The sequence below is a fragment of the Bacillus rossius genome, chromosome 14, assembly GCF_032445375.1.
Source record: "Bacillus rossius redtenbacheri isolate Brsri chromosome 14, Brsri_v3, whole genome shotgun sequence".
Lineage (NCBI taxonomy): Eukaryota > Metazoa > Arthropoda > Insecta > Phasmatodea > Bacillidae > Bacillus > Bacillus rossius.
This window is the reverse complement of record NC_086341.1, coordinates 12,041,732-12,065,905: the sequence shown is the minus strand read 5'-3', so window position 1 is coordinate 12,065,905 and position 24,174 is coordinate 12,041,732. Positions and strand designations below refer to the sequence as shown.

General features: G+C 38.0%; 1 protein-coding gene across 1 annotated transcript; it reads right to left on the bottom strand.

Moving 5' to 3' along the window:
• Positions 1–1,800: 1,800 nt before the first annotated feature.
• Positions 1,801–23,810, bottom strand: LOC134539152 (RNA polymerase-associated protein RTF1 homolog). The gene is made up of 14 exons (XM_063380909.1): positions 23,499–23,810; positions 21,920–22,181; positions 18,748–18,937; positions 18,131–18,336; positions 16,732–17,005; positions 13,760–13,858; positions 13,172–13,262; positions 12,656–12,738; positions 9,640–9,835; positions 7,415–7,509; positions 5,594–5,756; positions 4,820–4,948; positions 4,171–4,342; positions 1,801–2,362 (listed from the first exon to the last, which is right to left on the bottom strand). The coding sequence occupies exons 1-14, from the start codon at positions 23,568–23,570 to the stop codon at positions 2,256–2,258; spliced, it is 2,139 nt and encodes a 712-aa protein (XP_063236979.1). The 5' UTR covers positions 23,571–23,810; the 3' UTR covers positions 1,801–2,255.
• Positions 23,811–24,174: the final 364 nt, after the last annotated feature.

The following is a 24,174-nucleotide window of genomic DNA, read 5'->3' as shown; positions in this document are numbered from 1 at the left end:
ATGCAGAGGTCTCGTTTAAAATATCCTTTGACCAAAGCCTTAAATTGTCTGAACCCATGCCATATGTATATGAAAGCTGGTGCCTTCAAACAACTCACATCTGCTCTTGAAATCGTTCTTAAAGCTAATCTTTTTTCTGCTAGCACAATAGAAAGGGCTGACCGTGAGTACAAGGTTCTATGTTCACAACCACATGTGATGGAAGAGCTAAAGGCATATTCGCGATCAGAGACTCGACTGGATACGTTCTGAATGAAGTTGATAGATGGTAAAACGGAGTATGAAAACCTTGTTCCAGTAATTAAACTTTTCCTAACCATCTCGCACGTAAATGCTTCCTTAGAACGTGGGTTTTCTGTAAACAAAGAGATTTTGGTTGAAAATATGAGGGAAACATCTCTCATTGCACAGCGTCGTATTTATGACTATGTAACCTCTCAGAGTGGATTGATGAAACTTGAAATTACAAAACCCATGCTTCATTCAGTAATAAATGCGCATTGTAGGTACACTGAAGCACTCAATGAACGACGACAAGCGAATGCAGAAGTTTTGAAACTTTTTGAGGCAAAAAAATGCGCTGCTACTGAACTTCGACAGCTAAAGAAAAAAAGCTGAAGTTAATAAAGGATGCAGAGCGAGAAGTGTCCATCATCAACGAACGGGTTAATGAGCTGCAGAGATAAGCATCATAACTATTCAAGAATGAAATTGAGTAGTTTTCTGATAGTGGACCTGTTACATGAGATAGTTATTTAAATAACATTAAGGGTTAGAATGGAACTCTGTTATGGTTTTGTTAAAAGTATTTGCATAATGTAAATAACGAAAATTGTATTTTTCTTGTTATTACATAGTTTTATCTATACAAAATATTGCATTGGTGCTGTGTTTTATCATAATTTTGTTGTGTTAGCAGTGTCATGTGTTAATTGTGTTTATATTGTTAGTTTAATTAAATATCACAGTGTTAGATCAGAAAATATTTTAAGGTATTTTCATGTAGATATTTTGTTTTTAAGACTGTTTAAATTTATTAGGATACAGTACAAAATATTTGTTACCAGTAACAGGTTTTCAATAAACTTTTTAAGACCAAACTTTAATTTAAAATGGGCGTGTGTATGCATGTTTATGTATGTGAATTTTGTTCAACATTATTTTGTTAAAACTTCTCAAGCTAAATATAAAATAGTTTACACTTGGAAATCATTTTCTGATATGTGACCAAATTGCAAAAATTTTGTAGGGGAATTTTTTCAGAAGTGTACAGGAATGTACTTAAATTGTACAGGAATTTTGTTAGCTCAATCTGCTAGACACCCTGGACCATATTTTTTGTTGTAATCCATGGTTGTTTACTGTTGGAGTTAATTTATTTCTTGCTACTGCTGGTATGCGTGACAAATTGAATACAAATGATAGTTTGTTTTCAAGTTTGAAATGTCGTACATGGTGTTTTTTATCGTCCAAGTGATTTTTTCAAGCAGCTGTTTTGCGAGATAGTAGTGAAATAATTTTGAATACTTGTACACAGAGTATTGTTTACGTTTTTGATTATGCAGTCCCGTTAAAACATCTTAACATATCGCAAAAATGACTAAACCTCAACAGTGAACACTGGCAAACAACAAACCAATTGAATATTCATTAATTCAAAGTCAAATTGAATATGAACAACAAACTGCTCGTATTAGAAAATTTACAAATTTGCACAGGCCTATTGGAAAGCCATTGAATGTGTTAAAAGCTTACCCTATCTGGTATGAAATTCACAACTTGTAAAAAAAAAGGCATGTCTTATATCTAAAAAAAAATACATTTATCAACTGAGTTAGTAATACAAACGAATGAGCAACCTGTGCAAGATAAGTCCTTGGTAGTAAATATAAAGAGCACTATTACTATTATCATTATTTGCAAATCAACTGTAAAATTGTTATGAACACTGCTTGATAATTCTCTTTTTAAGAGTTCTGAAGTTAACACACTACACACACACACACACACACACACACCACAGAAACACGATTGGGAAAGAAAAAAAAACTGCACCTGATTGTACAGTTGCTAACGAAAGATAAATTAACATTGCACACTTTACACACATTTCATGATTGATTGATTGGCTACTACGCTAACTACAGTTCGGGATAGTTAAAAAAATTGATAAGACTTTAACACATACACAGTCACCATTAATCAGCATAACGATCTGCTGATTTTCAAATTGTCACTTAAAATTATCCAATTTTTCAGATCAGTCCTCTCTTCTTTTTGTAATCTTCGAGGTTTAACGATCTTCTGGGACCCGTATCTTTTGCCATAGACATTGGTTTTGGAGTTACACTCACAGGGTTATCTGAAAAGAAGAGCAACACTTAATGGTAACACACATGCATAGTGCATATTATCACATAGATGGATTAAAAATTTGGTTATCGTAATAACAGAGACCAAAAAATTTTCTTTAAAGTTTTTCTTATCTCCAACACTTGTGATATTTGATACATGTTTCAACTTTCTTTATTTATTTATTTTTGATAAAGACTGCAATGGAAAATTATCTGTCATTTTTAACAATATTTTATAAATTTTTAGGGGGAAAACATAAAAAAAATTTGCCATTTAATTTGTAGTAAAATTTGTGGAAAAAATTCTTAAGTTTTATTGGTTCCTAAAAGTAAATGAGTTTTTCATATTTAAAATATTTTCTTCGCTTACTAATTTTTGATTAAAGTTATATGAATACAATACATCTATACAGTGAATCTCTTTATAACAGATAATTTTCTTATTCAGATGAATATTTCTTCATAACAAACAGAAATATCAATTCACATTAATTTTCTCCAAACTAGCAATTTATTATTATTATTATTATTATATTCAAAATTTCTCACTAAGTCTTCTTGGCTTCATACATGTTACACTTGGTATTTCATCAAAAGTTATTTTGTGAATGAGTCCCACTTGGCATAAATATTACTAATGAATAATTAAAATAAATCATTTCATTTGAAATCTTGAATCGAGTATCACATTATTCACAAATATCGAATATTTTTGGAATACTCATTAGACCCATAGTTAAAACAAATTGAATGACTATCCAATGAAAGGTTGGCATGCATGAAATATTAATAATATTATAATATTAATATTTTATGTAAAAAGAAAACTGTTGTAGGTATTACTTGTAAGAATGAGACGTGTATTTCGAAAATCTATTCCGTTTTAATTTATAACAAGCCAATCTATCCCTTGTGGGACCAGCAGATGCTCCCCTTACAAAGCAGGAATGGTTTGGCATGGGCTCGTAATCCACAGGGAAACGAATACGCCCTTTCATCGCAATCATCGTTTGAGGAGGAGCTACAGTGACACGCTGAGGCAACCCCTTCCCCCAAACTATCAGCTAACCTGTGGTAGACTCGGAGGAATCCCCATCCCGAGACACATACCTGAGACCCCTCGGAGAGTCCCAGAGAGTCCGTGATCTGGCCAAAGTGTATCCAACTTCTACTAGCACACCAGGCTAGAACCGGAGATGTATCGTCAATGGGTTGGGGACCCCACCGGGCATGCTCCAAGCAATCGGAGCCACCTGCTGCCAGTGACATACACTCATGAGACCCTCAGCCGGTGGAGAAAAACCTCGCTGGGGAGTCCCGGCAAGAACAAGGGTCGTCCCGCACTACTGCCTGGACATTTAAAGTGCTTACGGACTTAATGCAGTCTGTTAGCCCCGTACGCTGGCTTGGTAACTGCCCCAGTCCAGGCCACAGGAGAAGCCTGGGAAACTGGTCCTGTAGAGCCAGCCCTTGGATGACCCGCTGGACCCAACACCCCGGAACTTACAGGACTCTTTCCGTCAGGTTGAGACCATTGCCTCTAAGCCACTGATTCTTCGCAGTGAAACGAGGCCTTTGGGACCCAACAGCCTCGAGGCCCAGAACTGCTCACCCCCCAGATAGAGATTCCAAACCATCTGCCACTGCCCGCAGAGAGGGCGTTTTCACCTCACCAGATACCTCTTTCCAACGTCTGAATATGTCGAGGAACAAATGAGACAAGAAGAAAAATAAAAAAAAATTATCAGTCATTTCTATTCAATAACCACGCATTATTTAAAACTGTGTACCATAATCGTAAAAGAAAGCCACTCACTTGGCAGCGGAACTTCCAAGTCTATTTTTATGTCGAAGTCGTGGGCGGAGAAGAGGTCGTCCGTGTTCACGCCACCCTTCGCGTCCTTCGTCTTCTTGTCCAGCTCGTCCTGTTCTTTCGCGTTCGCCGCCGTTATCCTTTCCTTGACCACGCTGTTTTCTTCAGGTTGCGACTGCAAAGCCAGAAACAACACGCTTGCTGAACTCGATCTTGTGAACAAACTTCAAGCTCAGTGTTGATTTACTCATACGTTCATGCAAACCCATAAACGTAAAAAAAAAAAATGTGGAAGAGAATGTAAAAAAAGGTGTTTCCATTTTTAAAAAAAACTTACTTTGAACTGCTTCAAATTTGTTTCCAAAATTCAATCCATAGATAAGCCCATTTAAGAGCTTTAGAACTTACAACACACTGTTACACTGTATTTTTTCCATTTCTTAAGTGGAATTAAGTACTGCCATCATGGACTGTTAATTTTTTACTACTACATTATCATTAACATTTTGAGTTATTTATTCAAATGTATGGCTTGAACTGACATAAAAAATCTGTACCAAAATTTTTATAATTTTTTTTACAAAAATATCACTTTAGATGTTACCATGGGTGGGTTTATTTTCTAACTAACTATTTACTAAGTGGCAGTTACCGATTGCTCAGAGCCTTCATCATCCATCTGTGGATCTTCCTCCGCCATTTTGAACACCATTCGAGGCTTTGTACTGCGACGTGTGAAAGGGTCATTTGACTTTTTACCCTTGGTAAGTCTTACTTCTTCCTGCAAAATAAAATAATTTACACATTTCATCCATTATACAGAAAACGATCACCATATTAGGATCCATACAAGAGTTAATCAAATACATTTCATGAACAAAAAAGAATTTACACTGTGATACGAATAATTAAATAACATAACATCCTCCATACATAATTTATTTTTTGCAAACTAAACGTTATGCACGTACATGAACATTACACCGACGATTCAATACCTTGAAAACCATAACACATTTTTTACTTATCATTTAAAAAAAAAAAATAGTGTCCACGGAAAAGGTTAATGAGGCGAAAATGTCTTAAGATAACGTTTTGGTGTGTGAAAAATTCTAGGTGCAGGGGTGCATACAAAAAAAATTTAATTTATGGATGGGGGGGGGGAAGGGGGATAGAAAATCTTTGCATGTCATTTGCTTTCAAATTCTCTCCTTTTGTTCGTGGGAATTTAAGATTTTTTTTTAGAATTTCTTATAATATCTGGAAGGCGTACTCCCCCCCCCCCCCCCCCAGGGGGGTACGTCACATCCGGAAACTATCAAGGCGACCTCCGGGGAATATTTTTTTCTGTATGTAACAGCACGTACGCAGCCGGGCCGTCACGGGTGTGCCAGCCGAGACGCGCTCCGGACAGTAAATTAATTACCATTATGGCCTTCTCGGCTTCCTCCACGTTCCTCTTGCGGTTGCGGTCGTTGATGTAGCTGATGCTGGATATGGTCGACGTGCGCATCTTGTCGAGCTCCTCCGCCCGCTCCTCCAGCTCCTGCAGCTGCTGCTGTATCCTCGTCGCTGTCTCCTCGTCTCCTCTGTGCACACAGGGCACGCACTCTCGAGACACGGCGCGAGTCCCGCCCCTCGGTTCGCAACCTGCGCTCTCTCCCCCTCTCTCGACCGACGCACGATCGGACGTGGTTATGCGAAAAAGGGAACCAACCCACAATCTCGTTACATCTTAATTCGAAAACAAATCGAAACAGTACGAGGTTGATCGCACCGTCGTCGCTATCATCACATCAGTACCTATTTATACTAGACCACTAACCCGTTTGCATCTACAAGCGTACTGGTACGCAGCTTTTTTTTCTGGCCGATAACACCATAGGCGTACTGGTACGCAAAATGGCTAACCTACCCGAAAAACTTGAAAAAAATCCCTTTAGAATGAAAATAACCCCTCAGAGTAGCTAGTATTGTTATAACAAAGGTATATTATCGTGAAACTTAAACTATTTTTAAAATATTATTTAAAGAATAAAAATATAATGAAAATAGAAAATAACTTTAATAATAGCAATATATAAAAAAGTTTATGGATTCCATGATATGTCTAACATTAAAGTGAGTGGATGCAAATGGGTTAAAATCGTACCCACATTATGTTATCGATACGAGAATTACAATTCATGATTAACTTATAACTTCAAAATACTCAGAATAGGTTTCACGTGGGTTGGTTCCTTTTTTGCATGACTACGTATGTCCAATTATTTCTGCCATTAGCACTGTCCTTCGTTTACAGCATGCTCTGTTGCCGGACAAACCTCACAGAGCACGACATTTTCACATGCCACATTACAAGCTAATGAAAATTTTTTTGAGTGAAACTTATTCGCTGAGTGGGCCACAATTTTCGAGCGTTAAAAAAAATTCTGATCGCATGAGGGTGAATAGTTAGGTACGTGGTGGGGGGAACCGGCAGAGGAGGAGAAATCAGGGGAGAAGTAGGAAAGATGCAACATATTTGTACACGTGCACGCCCGAAAACTTGCATACTTTACATTTGCAAACTTGTGTGCAATAGCATACCTAATTTAGCGCTCACATACTTACATATGTAATTTTTTGATTGGTGACATCAGACAAAGAGAATTATGTTACCTTATACCTAATAATATAATAAGCAAGAAGTTTGACTTCTATTACACGTCGACCCCACGCACACATTAATTTTTTTAATGCATAAGAAACACTGTATGTATTTTTTAAAGAAAATTTTTTAACGAGAATGTAATTTATTTCATTAAGAGTATCACCTGAAAATATTCATTTCTTACTTCTAAGGAGATGTAAAATTGAAAGATGCTATCTTGGTTTCAACAGTTTTTTACCAAGAAATTTGTGATCTTTTAATATTCAAATTTTTGTCTGTTTTTTTGAGCAAAGCACATAATGTAACGCCTTGATATAATAATCAATTATTAAATAAATATTCCAATTCCACACAAATGAAATTGTAAGCCCAAAAGGAACAACAGAAGAAATACCTACCTAATTAGTAATATTCTCTTAATGTCCCCAACAGATCTCATGGATTAAAATGATGCCGGCTTAGCAGGGAATCCAACTTAAGTATTGGCATGATTACATAACCACCAAATCTATCACTGTTACCAATACAATTTTTAAAAAAAAATAATTTAAATATATATTTTTTTAAGAATGTAAAATAAATTGCCAAACTTACTTAGATTGTGCCATATCTCTCTCTTTCATTAACTGTGTTTTCTTCATTGCATAGTTGTATGGGTTCTGTTTAAATCTTTCTTTCTCTCGTACTATCTGTAAAAGTAAAAAAAATAAACTCAAAACTAATTTACAAAGACCAACTGAATTACATAGCACTTCTAGACACTTGTATTAAATTATTATACAAATAAACACTATTGTCAATTTTTTAACTTAATAATATAGGCTCACAAAGAACTAATTTTGAATGATGAACGCATAGCTTGGAGATGAAATACATACCTAAAATATTCATTTCACCTAAAATTACCTTGAAAACCTTTTTCAGAACTTTTATTTTGTCCACAGTCATACACGTTTTTGTATACGTTAATTTTGTAAGAATATGAATATTTAAGTACCCAAAAATATAATTTAAAATAAAATATGATAGTGCAGTGTAAAAATTCCCACAATGAATATGTTGAAAACAGTTCAATCTTCAAATTAATATTCACTAAATGCCTAGTGTCTTCAAAGTAGGCATCCTAAATAGTGTCAAAGACATACCTTATTTTTTTCTGCAAAACAAATAAAAAATACAGACAATATTTTCCTGTAAAAAAATGTGTACTATAAAGTGGAGAGGTCCCTAACATCAAGATTAATTTTTAAATGAATTTGCGAATCACTTTACAGTTAACACATTTATAATCAAAACTCACCAAGGCCCAGTTAGAATTTCTGATTCAAGTATAGATTGAGTGAAATGTGTTGTTTCTCATGAGAGATTAAAAATGAAAAAATATAAAAATAATAAATGTTATTTGATTTTGGTTAAAGATGCTAGATATGATCAATTTCAGATGAAAATCTACGATATTAATTGTGCCACAAGATACAAATATTTATAGTTAATGAGCAACTATAAACTACAGCGAGGCTTAAAAAAAATAAAAACAAGTGAACAACTCTTTCAGTACCAGAGATGTGTAACATATAAACCTTGGTACCGGGCAGATTCACGTGTTCTCATGTCGCAAACACACTTATAATAGGAAAATCGGACGCAAAATTTAGAGGCAGAGTTCTTTAAAATAATGCTGATCGTGATAAATATACACATATACACATAAATTGTATTTTCAACTACTACATTTCTTGACGCGAATCACGTGTAGTTTCCACACGCGCTGCCATAATTCGCTGTCGGAGCAGCTGTTTAATAATTTGATTAGCAGACCAAAATTTTAAACTACGTAATTAAATGGCTTTGATAATAGTGAAAAAGACTTAACGAAATATGAAACCCCGGCTTTGGACCTGATTTTCAACAAGGAATTTCATTAAAATACTGCCCATCTTGTTAAAATTCATCAAACAGTTTCCCTTTGGCTTTGTGAACTTCGGTTCGCGCCATCCGACACAGATGGCGGCACCGTGGTCTGGCCAAAGTGTGCCCAACTTCTACTAAGCACACCAGGCTAGAAAACCGGAGCTCTATCACCCCGTCAATGGGTCGGGGACCCCACCGGGCGTGCTCCAAGCAATCGGAGCCACCTGCTGCCGGTGACAATACACTCATGCGACCCTCGGCCGGTGGAGAAAAACCTCGCTGGGGAGTCCCGGCAAGAACAAGGGTCGTCCCGCACTACTGCCTGGACATTTAAAGTGCTTACGGACTTAAGAGGCCACTCCAGTGTTTCAGGGGCACTACGCAACCCGCGTTAACCTCATAAGATTCAATGCTATTTCCATTTTTCTTATAAATAACTAACTAATATAGATTTCGAAATGATGCTTGCTTGATATGTAAGACAACGATGCTCTTATCAAAGCCCCTTTCTTCAAAAACATGCATAAATTATGGTTCAAACCTAGACAATACACTTATTCATATTAGTAAAGATTAGCATAAAACATAATTTATGCAAGTTTTTGAAGAAAGGGGGCTTTGACAAGTGCATCGTTGTCTTACATACCAAGCAAGCGTCATTTCGAGATCTTCGTTAGTTAATTAGTTACAAGCGAAATGAAAAAAAGCATTGAATCTTGCGAGGTTAACGCGGGTTGCGTAGTGCCCCTGAAACACTGGAGTGGCATCTTAATGCAGTTCTGGTTTAGCCCCCGTACGCCGGAATGGTAACTAGCTGCCTCGGTCCAGGCCACGCTGGACGGCGCGCGTGCACGGGAGCTGAGACGAGACGAGATGGGAACCGAGGAGGTGACGCGTCGCCGGCTCACCTTCTCGATGTCCTCCTCCTTGAACTCGTAGATGAGGGCCTCCTTGATGTCGCGCAGCTTCTGCTCCAGCTCGTCGTGGGTCGGCAGCGAGATGCCCTGCAGCGCGCACGCCTCCTTCCACTTGAAGAACTCGCTCTCCGTGAAGTCCTGGTTGCTGATGAACTCCAGCCGGAACACCCGCTCCTGGGCCCCGTGCCTGCCGGGGCGGTGGACAGCGGCGTAGCCAGGATTCGTGTACGGGGGGGGGGGGGGGTGTTGAGAAGCATGCGTCTCCCCCCCCCTGGCCCGTATTAAAGCGGGGGGGAGGGGGGTTCCGGGGGGATTCCTCCCCCGGGGAAAATTTGGATTTTGTAAAACAGTGCTATTTTAGCAGTTTTCGGTTCTTAAATTTAAATATTGTAATGATAAATTTTTTTATTAATTTTAATATGAAATTTGTTTAGTGACGAATAAGAAATTAATTAAAGATTAGGTGCTAAGAGGGCGGGGGGGGGGGGGGGGGAGGGCGTTTGTACCCCTAACCACCCCCCCCCCCCCCCCGGGCTACGCCCCTGGCGGTAGAGCTCTTTAAACCCGGCACGCTCTGGACCACCGCCACTCCGGACAGCACGGAACAAGATTTTGCGGTTTCATTTCTGTTTTTTAAAAACACGGAGAGTTCGGTGTTATTGCTTTTGTTGAAGCGAAACTACTTCTGAGGCGCCATGAGAGTAAAATTTCAAGGCCGTAATTTTGATGCAACGTTTCCATGAAACAGTGTTGTGAAATGTTTATCACGCTGACGGTGCAGAGAACTCTTCGGGCCACGTGGCGGCGTGCGGCTAAGGTTGAACCCCGCCACGCTGCAGGCATAGGCGGGTCACGGCGGTAGGTACCCGCCTGCGCCTAACGCCACGCCGACTTGCTGGCATCTAGTAAGGGAGTAATTGGGTTGAGGGCCACACAACGGGGTTAGATCTTATTGTTGTGCACCACGCCACGGGCCATATTCGCAAGAAAATGGTGTTCTTTCAAGTATGTATAAATTATTTTAATTACTTGTGTAAATCAGTATTGTTAATCAGTGTTATATGAGTGTTGTTTTAGTAGCTGTGTAACTAAATATTTTTTTTTTTTTAAATGAAACTATTTGGTCACGATGAGTAAAATTTCAATTACAATATCAAGGGTGAATTTTAATGCAATGTTTTCATGAAACATTGTTTTGAATTGTTTCTGATGCCAAAGAGATATAAAGAGAGCACTTATGAGTCAAGGTTTGAATTGCCAAAGAAGTTTCATTTCTATCACGTGTACTGAGTTACACACTATAATTTTTTTTCATAGACATTTAATGAATAAAAATATTGCATTTTTCAATAAATATGACATTAAAACATTTCTTAATTCACCAAAATAGTGTAATTTGAACTGTGATTTAATAATTTATTTTTACAAAAATTAATTTGTAATATGTATGTCTAGGGTAGAATTACTCTGAATGATGAAAATAAATCAGCAAGCATTTGTGAGTTTTAAAATGTACATACGTACCTCATTACTGTAAAATTAAGTCAAAACAGATGCAAGACCAAACTATTTAAAATTTATTTCTTTCCTATTCATTGAATCCAGTACATTAAAAGTTTATTTTTTTTTATTTGAACTTAAATCATGTTGAAATGCTGATTAAATTCATTATTATAGTTGTATTTCGGTGCTTTATGTGGTACATGGTGTATAGACACGCTATTCGGTATTGTTTCAGTTTTATTGTAGCTCACCATAAAATCTTGTCCCTATGGATAAGCGATTTTGCCGGATTATCGAATGTGAATATAGTCTTGAGGGGGAAACCAAGTGTGAAAATATGAAATTTAACCTGTTAGAAAATGTACAGTAATGAGGACTCTAGCTAGCAGCACAGTAATGCAAACTGGCAGCCAAGGTACACAGCCAGGATAAACCTGAGAAACTATCAAAGTGAGTGGCTCAATTGGTGTCACATATCACAAAATGTGACAAACCACACAATGCCAGATTTAAAAAAACCTTTCACTGTGTGTTAAGTGTGCTCTTTAAATATAAACAATAACGATTCTATTGTCTCCTAGTAAAACAATTTACCGACTAAAATTAAAACATGCAGAAATAACTAAAAAATAAAATTGATATCTCTTAATTTAAAAAATAACTTATACATTGGCATCTCTTACGAAAAATATCACAGCTTGGGGGCCGAAAAGGGCAGATGGAGCTTTCCCATGGAAATGCCACCACGCAATACAGACATGAAGGAAATATCTCGCAGGTCCAGCCAAATTAAATCAAACGGAACCAGTCTAACGTCTCATTGACGTCGGGGACACTGGAGACCACCAGAGGTGGTGAGATGGTGACAAAGAGTACCAATAGAATGCATGAGTCGGGGAAGAGGGAGAAAAAACCCACGGAAAACCCAAGGGCACATGGCAATAACGGCCGTTTTTCCCACTTACTGGAAACTCCTGGGTTTGACCTGGCTAGGAATCAAGTCTAACAGACGAAGGTTCGATTCCCTAACTGGCGGAAAATTTTATTTCAAGGTGAAAAATTTTCTTTGCAAAATAAAGTAATGGGTGTTGTGTTGGCCCTAAAACCTCCGCACCGCAGACAGTGGTGGAAAACCTCCGCACAATCACCTTGCCGAGAAATCCTGAGGTCCAGCGAATAAACATCCTCATCCAATAGAAGTTACCTACCACCACACTCAATTACTCAAATGCAGAAAATTTAGGAAAAGGAATGAAAATATGGCACAGTAAGTGCAAAATACATTAATCATTACCCAATGCACAAGAATCAATCAACAAGTTGCTGACAGATACATAAAAAACTGAAGATCCAAACACAAAAAAAAGAAAACAAAGACTTTAGCAGTTCTTACGTTGCACAGATTTAAACATCAGAAAAAATGACTATGAGGTGATGGACGGACAGTCAACATCGATGAAAAAAAATAATTAATAAAAAATTTTAACTACTAAAGTTTTAGTACCTGAGTTTTAATCCTTTGTTTGTCCTTGTACTGCCCAACTGATATATTTTGCCAGTTTCACACACACCACTTACTTCACACACCTGAAAATCATTTGAAACAGAGTTAAAAACCAGCATACACTTATACGTCTTATGATTTTTTTCCCTCTTATATTGTAGATAACATTATCATTCTTGAAATCAAGTACCTACTGCAAAGTATTAATTCTTAGGATATAAAAATAATAGGAATGCACATAATTTCTGAGATTTCTGTTGCATTTACACAAAAAAAAACATTATCGAATAAATTTTTCTGTTTAGTTGAGATATTCTAATTTGTAACGTTAAGGGAAAACATTGGTCTCAATGGTAATTTCTATGTTAGTGAACCGGTTTAATGAAACTTTCTAATAGCATCTAACATTTCATATGCATCAAAAATATAAAATACATCAATTATAGTTCCTGAAGCACACAGACTAGGATCATGCATGTTGTGCAAAATCCAAAACATTTTTACCACTAAACTCACCCTATATACAGGTTTTCCATTATTACAGCCAATACCTATCCTGACGAAACAGCCAATGACCACTCGTTCAAAGAAAGGAAGGTGCACAAACCTGGCAAAGAAAAAATTATAAACTGTAGAAAATATAAAATCTTAATTTACTAAGTCTGTATTAAAAAAAAATACAAAAAAATTAGCAATGTATTTCACTAACTTACAAAACTTACAATTGAAAATATTTCAACAAATAACTACCTATAAATTTGCCCAAAATAACTATGGATACTTCATTACAGTAAAGCTAGAGTGACTTCCCTCCAAAATAAATAAATTAAATATTTTATACTTCATGCACGTTGACTTTGGTAAACACATTCCCCAAAGTAAAAAATTGTACCAATAAATAACCAAAAAATTTCAGACAAATGCACAGTTAGGTATTTACATACGGCACTGTTACATTTAAAATAAAATTTAATAATTTATTAAAAAAATTAATTTATATCAAAATTCATATTTAAATATTATTGTCATTATACCACTCAAATGCACTTCCAACTTTCAAACCAGACAGAACTAATCAAAGCTGATCATCATCAATGTACAAACCTTTCCATCTTATGTCTCGATAACCTGATTCTGTTCAAATCTTCTTTTTTCGTTACGTACAGTACTTTCTTCACTTTAGTACGAGCACTTGAAACGGATCTGCAAACACAAACCAATCATAAACTGACTTAAAGAATATAAATATTTCTACTTCTTAAATATTAATTAACATTATAATGGATGTAGTACATTTGTAGCACAATATTTATCATTACTGCACTGTAAATCCATAATGTATCACCTCATTTACAAATATCTCATTCAGAGTTATACACTTGTGCATAAGAAATAATAATCTACTGTACACAATGAATTAAACAAGTGGTTAAAATGAAAAGACTGCATGTATTGCGCATCTTACACAAACTCAAGTTTGTTTTAGCCGGCAGTGCTTTAGATTGTGCTTTGACATATTTGAAGTAGACTCCTGATTGTCTGGGGTAATGGCTGGCACGGAGTCCACGGATAATCAAAAAATATGGTTAATGAAAAGTTAAAAAGAAAAAACTTAAAATTTTTTTTTATCCAGACTATCTAGACAAACACTGTAACAGAAGCCCTTCGAAGTAACGCTCTAATTCATTCCAGTAAAACAATGCGCTAATCGAAACAGCGCTAGGCAAACGAGTTTTCAATACCAGAGTATTTTCATCAAAATAATTTGTTTTCCAATCAGGTTAGTGTGCTTGCTGACTACCATTACTCCCGTTAAAATTATTATACAGTAGTAATATACGTATTTCTAAATACATTAGGCATACGTTTAAATAAATATTAAAATACATTTTAAGATTAAACCACCTAATATTACAAGTACTGAATTATTTACACAATAAGGCTTGGGCATACCATGTTTTCTCGCATAATCGTCACACATTTTATTCTAAAATCAAGTTTGAAAAGTAGGGGTGCAACGATTATGCGGAATTTTTTTTTTGTTAGATAAAGTTATTCATAAAAACTAAACCCATTCATGGAAAGTACGTTTATTTAAAACGTGAAGTATAAAAGAGCACGCCAAACAATTTAAATTAATAAGTCATACACTCATACAACAAAACCTTTCTTCAACTTTAAATAGAAAAACATCTGTGATCCAAATGCAAGCCAAACGTAATTACCATAGTACACAACACAAAAGAGTGCATGCTCAGTGAAGTTTCGGAAAAAACATTATCGCATTATTTTCAGGCGGATGCTTTAGATTTTTTAAAAAGGGGTTTTTATTGACGTGGATTCGCTGTACTCGCAACTGCATCTCAGAGTTGGTATTAGGGATGGTCGGGTACCCGAAATTTCGGGCAGTGTTTCGGGTATCAAGTATACCCGAAATTCCGGGCGGGTATTTCAGTGCCCGAAAATATCGGGCACCTTGGAAAACGGCAATACCGCACGGCGCAAGTAAACAAAGCTTCTTTTTTTTGGAACGCGCGGCAGCTGCAGGAACATGCCACGCCGCCGCCGTCCCGGCACCAGCCGTGAAGTGAGTGTGCGTGAGAGATAAGATAAAGAAGGTGCCCGGTCAGCAAGTGTGTTTGTGGGAGGGGGAGACAGATATAAGAGAGCGAGCCCTGCAGCAAGCGGAAGTGGTCAAGGTCAACATTTACCGTTACTCTCGCTGGCTGACTAACGATGCAGCTGGTCGCCCGCCTCTCTCTCTCTCACACACACACACACATGCGCGCGCGTACGCACGGCGGATGTTCACTGCTCAATAGTCACAAAGTAGTGTTCAAGGCCGGTGGAGCTGCTTGCTGTGCGCGAGAAGGATTATAAGCTGACTTTAATTACACACATTGTAGTTGCGTGGCATTTGCAGAAAGTGGTTGTGAATTGTTTCTATTTAATTCATGTCATTATTTTACCAAAATGGATACCAGTGGAAGTGTAGGTAAATCAGCAGTGACAATGAACCTTCAAGCAGCTACCCAAACACAATTTAGTTAATAAGCACTTTATTTCCAAGATTAATATGCACTCTATTTTTTAGTTTAATGTTTAACTTTCATATCAGTGCGGTATAGTAAATAAATAAAAACAGTTCAGGTTTGTCAATGCAAACTTAAGTACGACTATTTTATGTTCAAAATTTATTTCATTAACTGATTTTGATGCCCGACCGAGATTGCCCGAGCCCGAAAATTTTGGACAATTACCCGCCCAAGCCCGCCCGAAGTCAAATTTCTCTGCCCGACCATGCCTAGTTGGTATCGATGATCAGGTGGCCTCCAGATTGTAGAAAGGCCCTTGTCTATTAGATCTATAAGCATCATTGTAAAAAATAAAAACCAGAATGGAATTTGCCTATTGGCTGCTGCAGACCTGCCAACATTCAAATTTAAAAAATCATGAGATCCTCGATAAAAATTTTCAGGCCCCATAAATACAGGTTAGATATAAAAAAACAACAAATGAGAATCTTTAAATTTAAGTGACATACCTGTACATATGTTACATGGTCTCTGCTTCAAAATTTATTTCAACAAATTATAGGTTGCAGATTTAATTTAGTCGAACCTAATTTAGCGCTGTCGTGCAGTGATCATGCATGGCCGCAACTAAAAAAAAGATGTAAAATAACATTCTGCTCGTGTAACACTATTATCACTGTTCACAGCAAAATTTAATTTTTTTTATTGGAAGCAATAATACACTTCACGTGCTAGTTTTTTTTTTTGTAGCGACATGTTTCACGATGTCTCCTCTTCCACTACGCGGGACAGAAAAATCAGCACGGCACACGCTACAGAACGCGAAGTTGCTTCCTTTACGTGACTCAGAGTATCGATGGAAACTCGTTACCGTAAGCTTTCGTAAAAACTTGTTTCGTAACTTTCACGAACGAAATCTTGGGGGGTCCCCGAAAAAATCGCGAGGGCGTGAGATGGACCTCGAAATCGCGAGCCTCACGCCGAAATCGTGAGAGTCTGCAGGTCGGCTGCCGCTGTTCCGAGCTCTCCGCCGAAACTCACTTGCTGTCCGACTCGGAGTCGCTGCTGCTCCGGGAGCTGCTGCTGCTGCTGCTCCGCCGGCGAGGCTCCGGCTGCTGCTCCGACTTGCCGCTCTCCGAGCCGCTGTCGTCCGAGTAGATGTCCGACGCCTTCAGCTTGGTGCTCCGGGCCGACGACGACGACCTCTCCTGCTCCTCCTGGTCCTTCTCCTCCGCTTCCTCCCCCTCGTCCTCCTCCTCCTTCTCCTCCTCCTTCCTCCTCTCCTGCTCCATGCGCTGCTGCTTCTCCTTCTCCTCTGCGACCAGACCACACCGCGAGTGACCCTCCGCCTCCGAACAGAACACCTCCTGATAACTTACGGCTCTGTCTCACAAGCCATGACGATTTTTTCCAAATTTTTCATCCTTTCTAAAGGTTAGTTCTAAAACTTCAACCCGATAACTTCCTTTCATACGCCACAACACAGGGGCGCAACAACAGGGATGGGGAGGGGGAAGGGTATTTTGCCCCCCCCCCCCCCCCCACTCCCCCTCTGAAACCTTGAAGTGGGGGACAAACAGGGGCAAAGAAAGTGCTGTGTAATCAATTTTTAGATAATAAAACTGCTTAAATAGCACCATTTTCCACCTTGAAATACAAATTTTCCCGGAAGAGGACCCCCTGTTTCAATAGGGGGGATCGATGATTCTTTATAAAAAGGTATATTGCCCCCCACCCCTTTTGGAAATTTAGTTGTTGCGCCCCTGGCCACACATATAGTCGATTGTAGGGACAAGATTATGTGATTTTTTAGGTGGTTTTTCCTTTTTTTTTATCCTGTTGATCCATAAATATAGAATATTTTAAAACAAATATGACACTTTTTTTTTTTTGCTAATACATACGTACTACACTTTTACAGTATACTAATTTTTAATAAGCATGATTCACTAGTCAGAACAATAAAAATAAAATTTTCAAGTACATATGTAGTTGCGTGTTTGAAAAATCTGCCAATGCCATAATGTAAAAATGAGTTACTTATGACAGTTGCAAGATCAAATTGAAGTAAAACTTTTATAACATGGAAATGATATGTACAGTAATAAGATGAAAAGTAGTAGCATTTCATAAGCAATGAAATGATTAAAAAAAAAATCTACTACAAAAAGCAAAAAAAATCTGTTGGTGTATTCAAAAACACATGTGATAAATGACTTCTACTTCAGACCATAGACGTTGTGTAACATGGTAGAAATGAGTTTATTTACTCAACCATTTTGGGGTGATGTAGCTAATAGTGGCCAATTTAATATCAACTGTAACTCAAGACAACATGACAAACTAAAATACTTAGTTTATGCTTCCTTACTATAACAGTAAAAATTCATTAATACGCAATAAAAACAACAAAAAAAAAAGTAGTACAAAAATATTTTACCTCTTTCCCGTTTTTCTTCCCGCCTGGCCTTCAACAAGTTCATTGCTTGAGCTTTCTTGTCCGTCCTCCCGCGGTCCTCCACGGTTTTCTTCCTCTCCTTGCTCCTTTCTTTCGCGTCCATTTTCTCTTCTTTCCTTTTCTCTTGGTCACGCTTCTTTTTCATCTCTTGTTTTTTGGCAAGTCTCAGCTTCTTTTCGATTTCGAACCTAGATCAAACATTAATGACGAGGAAATTAAAAAAAACCAAGATGACCCACGAGACTGAACCACACAATAAACACACACACACACAATGGTTGGATGCAATTTATATGGAGTGGAAACAAATTAGAACTGGTCTTTTCTCAGATGTACTACTGGCTCGCTGTAGGAAAGGTTTTGATGGAGATTAAAAACTGACGAAAACTAGCTTCGACTGCGCAGCTTAGGTTCCCCCTTTCCTTCTTTGCGACAGAGAGGGGAGTGACGGATATTCTCCGTCGCAAAGAAAGGAGGGGGGGGGGGGGGGGGGGAACCTAAGCTGCGCAGTCGAAGCTAGTTTTCGTCAGTTTTTAATCTCCATCAAAACCTTTCCTACAGCGAGCCAGTAGTACATCCATGCAAATGTCGCATTTTACCTCGTCTTCATCACTTCCCGCTGCTCTATTCTCTTGAATATCTCTTGCTCCCTCTCCTTCTCCGTCATCTGCGCCAGGCGGGCCTGGTCCTCCTCGTCCCCCATGAGGTTCTCATCGTAGCCGTCGTTGAACTCCTCCTGGCTGAGCGCCGAGCTGTCAGAGTCGCTCGCCTCGGAGTCTGAAACCTCTCCTGAAAAACATCCGGACATTAACCCTTTCCTGCCGAGAAATGTAAAAAATTGAATTTTGTAATTTTTATTTCATTTTTTATATTTAAGTGGGCATAAAAGGAGACCATAATTTTTTTTCCAAATTTTTTTTATTTATATTTAATGTATTTTTTAATGATGGGACTTTAAAGTCCTGACAGGCATTTATCATATGTCCAGCTCAACGAACAAAAAAAAAAAAAAGGGCGCTCCAGACCGGTGCAGCGCTGCCGTATTAGTGCTGCAACCTCTCGGCTGTCAATCGAACTTCTTCGACAACCGGCAGAGCGGAGCTATACAGGGACCCAGAGGTCCCGACAGGCAGCATGTGGTTTCAAACATGCACACACTATTTCTATGTGGCTTCGAACATTGTGGGACTCACAAGTCCCGCCAGGCAGGAAAGGGTTAATACAGTGACAGGATGTCCCTGACTTTCCACGACCAAAATAGTCGACTTAGGTACGTCTACTTTCTGTGCAATCAAGAGAAAAAAAAATGTTATTATTTTTAGATTAATTAGCAATTATAATAGATTAGACCTAATACAGTAAGTCCTCTATTTACGTCGTACCGATTTACGTCATTTCGGATTAACGTCGCTAATGTTTGAGTACTCATGTTTCAATTTAAGTTGTCGCCGATTCACAATAACGTCGTTTACAATGACCGTAAATCTTTATTTTAACCAAAACACCGTATATAATTCGTTTATAATTCTTTGTTTCCTTCGGTAGTTAATTTATGCTATGTAGCGTAAGCTACACGTTCACCGCCTTATCTTATCATACATCATGAGGGACGCTTCCTGCTCTTACGTACAGTATGTACTATATATCTGTTTTTATATTTCAATCAATAAAGGTAATAAAGCAGCTGGTTAAATAACCATTCTATAAAGTTGAGAAGTACTAGTTGGACTTGTTTCCCACGCTGTCGGTTGTCATTTGCTGATAAAATTGCCCGTTGTCACGTCTGTATGCCAGCGCTTCCGGCCGACCTTGGGCCGTGGCCGGCCGGTGGCATGAAACATGGCTCATTTTGCGTCGTTTCTATTTACGTCGCGGTTTTCAGGAACGTAACCCCGACGTAAACCGAGGACTTACTGTAGTAACAAGCTCAACCAATTAGTAAATTATTTTAGTAGCACTTTACAGTCAACTCAATTAACTGTATATCTTTGTTTGTTGGCATTATAAATTTACTATTATTCTAAATCCACTAATTTTCTGTATTTTTGAATTTATTAATTTTTTGTTTTTATTTGTTTGGTTTTGTGTCCTTTGTCTGTGGTGTCTTTTTTTGTATTGTGTTTGTTTTTTTGTACCATGCACACCCCTGTACCTAATCTCTTCTCAGTGTGTTGATGTGCATGTCACAATTTATAAATAAATATAAATAAATAAATAAAAAATATCAAATTTTCCCAGACTTTTTTTTAAATTTAAATAATTTACCTATGATATAACGAAAATTTATCCCCACCATTCCCAAAACTGGCCTAGAATCATGCACCAAAAATATTATAGTTTGTATGACTATGCACTATCTGGAAAAAATTGTTGCACATCCTGGGTGACGGCAGACTGGATCATGAAATTTCCTCCTCAAATTACAACCACTAGGGAATTTCTATGACTCTTCCAGGATTACAAGTAAATCCACTGACTTTCCCAGACCAATTCCTCCTTTCCTTTCTGTTCCCTGATTTTTCAATATGTAGACAACCTGAGTAAAGGCAGAGAGGCATGAAATTGTAAGACAGATGTGACGTAACCAATTTGTAGTAATAGGAAAGTTATTGCCCAATAAGTCGTACTTCCGAGCTAGATGTTATGACCAAAAGTGAATAAGTACTAGGCATTGGTTTATCAAATTTGCCTCGCACCTCACTCTTTCACACATCTAATCCCAAGCAATTAGTGACGTCCAATTACAATGTGATTGGCTGCTGAATTGATTCAACTGCTTCCATTAGTTAAATATTTGAACTGATGAGTCAGTAGATTAAATTTGTATGCAAATAGGAATAAGTAGACTAAAACCAAAGTCTTTCCAATCCCGTAATAGTTGTGGAATGTTATTTTAACTGATACAGTAAATCGGGTGAGTGGAATGGAATGTTTTGATTACAATTGGAATGGGAATTGGATAGTTCTAATCTGAATGGATTCAACTGAATCCAGTCAAAAGACGAATATGGACACATCCAAACCAACAGCCACCTTAAAGGGCTTGTCTTGTAAGTGGTGTATTTGTGTTAGTGAGGCAGAATTATAAGTGGCGACACTTGCTGGTGAATCTAGCGCTGTATCGCCTATGAACTGGCACGCAGTCTTGTCATGCATAGGGCAACTATGAGATCTGATAAAGGCGTAATGCAAGTCACTTGAGTTCAGGGGCGTAGCCAGGGGGGGGTTTTAGGGGTTCAAACCCCCCCCCTTAGCAGCAAATTTTAATTAAATTTCTTATTCATCACTCAAACAAATTTCATATTAACAATTAATAAAAATTTACCATTACAATATTTAAATTTAAGTACCGAAAACAGCTAAATACCACTATTTTACACCTTAAAATCCAAATTTTCCCGGGGGGGGGGGGGGGGACCCCCGGACCCACCCGCTTTAATACGGGGGGGGGGGGGGGGTTTGCAGGCTTCTTAACACCCCCCATACACAAATCCTGGCTACGCCACTGCTTGAGTTTAATGCCTATTATCCTGAAAAAAAAGACACGTTTTAGCCATTCCTGCTCATTTAAAAATACTGTTTAAAACTGAAATACGGAAACAGAACTACTCATCCGTCCTAAGAGTATGCTTAAAAGCTTTTCGTAAACAGAAACCACCCTGATATCTTGAGGAGTTTTAAAATTGTATGTTTTTCTTCTGAAGCTCTGCACGCCTTGTGTGCGCGCCCGGGAAGACAGAGCCCTTAAGAACGACACACTCGCGAGCGTACCTTCCTCTGGCTCCGAATCCTGCTCCTTCTCGCTCTCGCTGCCGCTCCCAGACGACGACTTGGTGACGGTTCTCTTGCCCGTGCGCTTGGCCGGCTTGCTCTTCTTCTTCTTCTTGTTGTTGTTGTTGCCCCGCGCGTCCCACTCCACGTCAGAGTCCGAGGTGTCGGAGTCCGTGAACGCTTTCTCCGCGGCGTTGTTCGGCTCCGCAGATGCTCCATCCTGGTCTTTGTTCTTCCTCTTCTTCGCCAGAGAAAGGAACTCCTATCGCCCAAAAAAAAAAAAAAAAACACCACACATCTAACCAACAACAGCACAACAAATGCAACAACAAATGCACAACTCCATAAAAAAATAATTAACAAAAAAAAAACACTGAGCTTCAATTCTCACATGTACTCAGACATATTAATCTGTCATAATTGATCAGCTTTAATACATAAGAAATTAAGCAACTTTTTTTTTTTTTTTTAGCTACCTAGACCAAGTGCAAATGAGACCTATAAAGTTTGCATGTACATGTATATACAATTAAGCTCCTTGCAACCTATGCTGACATCTGCAATGCACTGAATCAACAACCATCTAGCTAGATTTAACACAACATCCGTAACTTTACAACCTGTTTTCTCAGTGTCATGCATAAGTTCCTTGGTTCCTTTTATATAAAAAATAATTACTGACAAGCCCCTAAAATTTTTAAACTGGATGACTTTTTGTAAAGTTTGCCACCATATCTACTGGGAGAAGGGAGGCAACATAACATCATGCCTAGTTCTTATTTCATTTAGGACAAATATACTAGCATGGAAATATGACTTAACGGGCAAAACTTTCCCATAACTATAACAAGACTGTTAGGTCACATTGGTCTACAACTTTACGACGGGCATTAAACTTCACTTCCCTGACAACCAGAGTTGAACGTGAAGTATCCAGCTACAACAAAATGTGCTGCTATTCGCATGCACCTGGTAAAAAAACTAAGGTCTCTTAATGGCCGTGTGTTATAGCTGTGATCAATTTATCTGTGCAAGATCTATTCCACAATATGCCAAACAGTGCTAGAAAATACTAGTCATATGATTCATGAATTCCAGTTTATGTAGTAATGATTGAGTTTTGGTCGGCTGCATATAAATCTGAAATGTTTTTTTTTGTACGTGCAGTGGCTAGATTGTGAATGGATAGTCTGTTACTAAAGAAGGAATTTACTAATTGTGGGAAGTATAAAATGACAGACTCTATCTCTCACTAGGTTCATTCTATATTATTATTTACTTCCCTTTTCCCCCCACCCCCTTTCTAAAGAGTAATTTGAAGATCATATCATCAATTCTATAAACTTAGCCGTGTGAATAACCGTTTAAATAAATAAGAACCTTCTTGGAGAAATTCGTGCCACATGCATTATCACAATTTTCAATACACGTCTGCGACACTACAAAATGTTTACTTTGCCAAATAAACGGAGAAAAAGGATACTCCGCAGTTGTCAAATGACATGTCAGTCAGTTCTCGTCGCATCCGATTTAAACATTCAATCAAATACGTAGCTACCGAATAACATAGAATACTTACAGAGTCCAGATCAGAACCACTACCATCACTTTCACCGCTGCCAGAATCAATTAAATTCTTCCTTTTTCCCATAATACTCAGGAAAATTTCACAAAAATGTACTGGAAATGTTCTGGTATTAAAATTAAAAAGTTTTACTTATTAACCTAAGACCTAATAAACGAAAACATGTAACTATAACATTAATTGAGAACGCAAATTATAGAAAAATTATTCAATTCATAATACCATAACAATATTTTCTCACATTTCACACAACATATAAACAAAACAACCAGCATGCATTTGTTTGAGCCATAGAGTGAATATCCTAAATGTTAGATACTGGTAGACCACAGACCGGTCTATAAAAAAACTATTAAGGAAAGAAACAGTGCCTACAAGCATGTGATAACGACAGTAATTAGCATCTAGTCAGTTAAACGGATAAAATAAAAGTGGAAAACGGAATTTTTTCGTGTAAATGTTAACGCTTACTACCGGATGGTATATTTTATTATATATATAGCTGCAAATGGGTACCGAAGTGCCCGGTGGCAAGCATTCTCCCTACTTTCCCCGCACTCTCCTTCTGAACTGGTCCACACTCCCAGCCATCACACACTCCTCCTCCAGCCTATTCCATTCCCCTACCATCCTCACGACCATCGCATTTTTTCCCCTTTATGTTCTCCTC